This window comes from Ostrea edulis, chromosome 5, assembly GCF_947568905.1.
Source record: "Ostrea edulis chromosome 5, xbOstEdul1.1, whole genome shotgun sequence".
NCBI lineage: Eukaryota > Metazoa > Mollusca > Bivalvia > Ostreida > Ostreidae > Ostrea > Ostrea edulis.
In genome coordinates this window covers 92,601,619-92,606,618 of record NC_079168.1, presented here as the reverse complement: position 1 = coordinate 92,606,618, position 5,000 = coordinate 92,601,619, and the positions used below count along the sequence as shown (strand labels likewise).

The following is a 5,000-nucleotide window of genomic DNA, read 5'->3' as shown; positions in this document are numbered from 1 at the left end:
TTCACAGTGACCTTAAAATTGTCAAAATGACATGGGGTGTAGAATTTTTGCACACGCAAATATGCATATAACCCCAGCAACCTCTGTGTAATGTATAATTGTCTAGATAAAGTCTATTCAGAAGATGTTCCTGGACTTTTCTCCAAATATCCTTGTCCTGTCCACATAACCTTATTCCAGAAAAATCGCTTACCCCCCACTTAAGATAATCCTAAAATAATCAGGAGAGAGCATTTTACTTCTTTACTCCCATTGACCTTAACCTTATCTACATGACCTTGGGTCAGGTTCTAGATTCACAGCAGGTCATATGCAAGCTTTGTGCCAAGTATGAACATCTACTGTTACTTTGTTAGGAAGTTATGGCCCAGACACTTGACTTAGCAAGGGTCATAGCACACCATCAAGGCAGAAGTAATCTTTGTTTTAAATATGAACATCTACTGCCTCCTCGTTTTGTTAAAAAGTTGCAACCAGGACACAACTGCACAGGCAGACGGAATCACCGATTCCAATAAATTCCTCTAACTTGTTTGCAGGTGATAAACTTATGAATGTGTATCTGATCATCTGCAAAAGACACCCTGATTTCTTCTGACATACCTTGGAGTCAAACAGAGACAAAATTTTTGCAGATTTCATGCCGAAAGTGAGAACAGCACACATGATGACTGCCAAGTTGTAATGATGTGTCAGAAGACCATAGTTTGTCATCTTCTGCTCCACAGCTTGTTCCACAAGAGAGGATGGTCCCCTCACCATTTGCCAGACTGGTTCTATATTAAAAACTGGAACTTCATTCATCTCACAATTTGCCTGAAAATAAAAAAGCTCCCACATAGTTGCTACTTTTAATTTCCAATTTAAGGAAAAAACTAATAGGTAAATATCAGAGATATGTAACTAGTAGAGATCAAGTTCATTAAAAAAGGTCAAGGAGAAATCTGCCACATTTGAATGTGGACATATTTGGGGGCATACTTTTAAAAACACATCTTATTGAAGTGTAGAGAAAGGGTTCAACAAGTGTTTGATAAGACACATCACTGAGAGCCTCATATGACTCATCACTGGAGTCACATTGACTCATCACTGGAGTCACATGACTCATCACTGGAGTCACATATGATACATATAGAGAATCAGAGTCAGTCTTTATTCCAATAAAATCAGTTAAAAAAAGAAAGTATTTTTTCCTCATATAAAATGACATATTCTCAGTTTACAATATGTAGTGTACCTCTCTGAGAACCTGAATGAGATCAAGCATGTATCCAGCAAAATCAGGCATGAATGACTCTCCAATACCAACTTCCTGCATAAATAAAATGATAACATCAACAGTAGAAATAATCGTCATGACTGTATACAACAAGTTGGTTATTTCATTACATGAAATGTGTATGTAGACCTCTTTACCTTTCTGCAGAGTCTGTCTTTTGGAACTTTTCCAACCTACAAATTTTAAGAAAATAGTGTTTATGTTTTAAAGTCGCAGGCATGTGCAATCCTAAAACAGGAGGCCCATGGGGCACTTTACTCACCAAAGTAATTGCTTATTTCCATGTAAAACATTGAACCCTCAATGTGGCTCCATCATTGCCACACATGTTATGGTGTAAACAAACTGGGATCTTAAGTGCATGAGGATGCTTGTATATTAATTCAACAAACTGTACTCTTGCTCTTATGATTCTAAAGAAAATTTAGCCATTTTATCTTATTTTAATTTTTAATTTTTTTCCCATTGTGGTCTGACCTTAGGTTAATAGTATGAAAAACTTTTTTAAAAGAAGATTTTTAGAAAATTTAGAAATACATGTATATTCCTAAGCATTTGACCTTTATTGTGGTCCAAATTGACCTGCTGAGGTCATGATTTAAACAAACTTGATTCTTAGGATGCTTGCATATCAATTGGACAAATTGATAAGATTTTCAAAGAATTTTCCTACACCTTATGTAAAGGGTCATAGTTTGAACATTTATTACATCTAGTACCATGCTGGTCCCATGGATCATAAATCAAGGTTGTCATCTAGCTATTCTGCATGAAAATAATATTGTGGCCAAAACCTACCCCTAGGACATTAATTTGAAGAAACTTGACTCTGCACTACCCGAGGATGCTTACATATAAAATTCATACGATTAATCCTGGCCCTGCTGTTCTTGAAAATTAAGATTTTTTAAAAATAAAGTGCACCGCCACGGCACATGATACGCCCGTCACATATTGTTAACAGTATAGATTGTACCCATTAAAACATTTTTTTTTATATCACCTTAATTAAATGTCACAGTGACCTTAAAGTAGGATGCGACACACCTTCTACCTAAGATGCATTAGTTGACCAATTTTGGTGATTCTAGGTCTAATAGTTTTCAAGTTATGAGCCGGACAAGTTTTTGCCATATATGGCCATATCTTCTTAATGAAAAGTCACAGTAACCTGGTTTTAATGTGCGACACACCTTCTACCCAAGATGTATTTACAGACAAAGTTTGATGATTCTAGGCCTTGTAGTATTTAAGTTACGGGTCGGACACGAAAAAGCTAACAGACGGACGGACAGACGGATATCTTCTTAATGAAAAGTCACAGTGACCTGGTTTTAATGTGCGACACAACTTCTACCCAAGATGTATCTACAGACAAAGTTTGATGATTCTAGGCCTTGTAGTATTTAAGTTACGGGTCGGACACGAAAAAGCTAACAGACGGACGGACATGAACGCCATACCATAATACGTCCCGTCTTAAGACGGGCGTATAAAAATTATTATTATGTAAACTTTGATCCCCCTATTGAGGCCCCATCAAACCCCTTTCCCTTCCCCCAAAGCAAAGCTTTGAATAAACTTGAATCTGAACAAGATATGATTATAATCTACCGATTATAAAGTCTCCCAAACAAAGTATTGGCTGTATAAAAGTGGCATATTCTGAGTACTACTATTTTTCTACCTTGACAAAACCCATTCCAATTTTTACTTCATTTAAGAAATCTTGATCACGAAGGCTTTGATTTGAAATTTTTCAAAAAATCCCTGTTTTTTCTTCAGTAAAACTGGTGTCACTCGACCTTGATCATAATTTGTAGGTCCCAACATCCTCTTATCATTTTTGATGATCCCATGTCTCTATCAGTCCTGGTTCTTAAGTTATACAAGTTTTTATAATCAAGGTCAAAGGTCAATGGGGATACTACCGTATATACTCGCCTATAAGTCGCATTTTTGAGAGTCAATTTTTGGTCCAAAACTCTATGTCCGACTTATAGGCGCGTCCTAAGAAGATTGGTATTTTTCTGGGCGGCGTAATGTAGTGTTTTTTAAACAAGTCCGACGATTATCATGGACTACCACCCAAATGATTATCGTTCACAAATATCTAGACATATTGTATTGTTTATGTATTTTAAAATTATGTATAAAGTACAAGTATTTACATATTTTTATCTTGTTAAAAATTATTTACATACCGGTAACTAATACTTTTAATTCAACTAATCTAGCGTTTATCCGTAAAATTGAATTACGAACCCGATTTAATATTGAAATATTCATATGTATACCGGCTGAAATATATTTTCATAAAAGATTGAATATTATTAACAGATAATTTAGATCATCATTCTTTGACTCTTAAAAACTCTATTGTTGATACATTGAATTATACCGGAACCCCACCATAACCGCGAGGCGCGTGCCACTAAGTAAACCCACTGTCAGGTACTGGTAATTAGGAAATCATAATTGGGTAGGTAAACAAGGGATCATTGTCCATAATAGATCAAGGGGTGCGTTTAAACCCCAAACAGATATGGCTTGGATATTGAGCACCTCATAATTATTAATTTCTCAAAATATATGTTTTGAAACATAGGTAAAAACACTAGAGCATTGACTTGAAATTGTCAACCGATTCTGACAAAAATTTGTACCGACTTATAAGCGGGTCAATGGCAAATTCCTACAAAATAACCTTAAACAAGAGGCCCATGGGCCACATCGCTCACCTGAGTCACCTTGGTCCATATCAGAAGATTTTCCATATCTATTTGCATGTAAAACCGTAGTCCTTATTATGGCCCCAAACCTTCCCCTGGAGGCCATGGTTTTTGCAAACTTGAATCTACACTATGTCAGAAAGCTTTCATGTAAATGTGAACTTCTTTGGCCCAATGGTTCTTGAGAAGAAGATTTTTAAAGATTGTCCCTATATATTTGTATGTAAAACTTTGACCCCCTATTGTGGCCCCATCCAACCCCCGGGGGCCATGATCTTAACAATTTAGAATCTGCACTATATCAGGAAGCTTTCATATAAACCTCAGCTTTTCTGGCTCAGTGGTTCTTGAGAAGAAGATTTTAAAAGATTTTTCCTATAAATTTGTATGTAAAACTTTGAGGCCCCCCTTGAGGCCCCATCCAATCCCCGGGGTCCATGATTTTAACAAACTTGAATCTGCACTATATCAACAAAAAAAAAAGAAAAAAAAAAGAAAAACGAAAAAAAAAAGAATTTTTTTTTTACCTTTTGACCCCCTATTGTGGCCCCATCCGATCCCCGGGGGCCATGATTTTAACAATTTAGAATCTGTACTATATCAGGAAGCTTTCATTTAAATCTCAGCTTTTCTGGCTTAGTGGTTCTTGGGAAAAAGATTTTTAAAGATTTTTCCTATATATTTGTATGTAAAACTTTGGTCCCCTATTGTGGCCCCATCCGACCCCCGGGGGCCATGATTTTAACAATTCAGAATCTGCATTATATAAGGAAGCTTTCATATAAATCTCAGCTTTTCTGGCTCAGTGGTTCTTGAGAAGAAGATTTTTAAAGATTTTCCCTATATATTTGTATGTAAAACTTTGACCCCCTATTGTGGCCCCATCCGACCTCCGGGGGCCATGATTTTAACAATTTAGAATCTGCATTATATAAGGAAGCTTTCATATAAATCTCAGCTTTTCTGGCTCAGTGGTTCTTGAGAAG

At 36.2% G+C, this 5,000-nt stretch overlaps 1 protein-coding gene across 6 annotated transcripts in view; it reads right to left on the bottom strand.

Annotated features, from left to right (window-relative positions):
• LOC125649351 (rab3 GTPase-activating protein non-catalytic subunit-like) overlaps positions 1 to 5,000 on the bottom strand; it is a 49,235-nt gene that overhangs the window by 3,232 nt on the left and 41,003 nt on the right. For all 6 annotated transcript variants that reach the window (XM_056139316.1, XM_056139317.1, XM_056139318.1 and 3 more), the window contains exons 28-30: positions 1,420 to 1,455; positions 1,241 to 1,315; positions 604 to 816 (exon numbers count right to left, since the gene is read on the bottom strand). In XM_056139316.1, the coding sequence (XP_055995291.1) occupies positions 604 to 816; positions 1,241 to 1,315; positions 1,420 to 1,455 (324 nt within the window). The remainder of the gene's footprint in view (positions 1 to 603; positions 817 to 1,240; positions 1,316 to 1,419; positions 1,456 to 5,000) is intronic.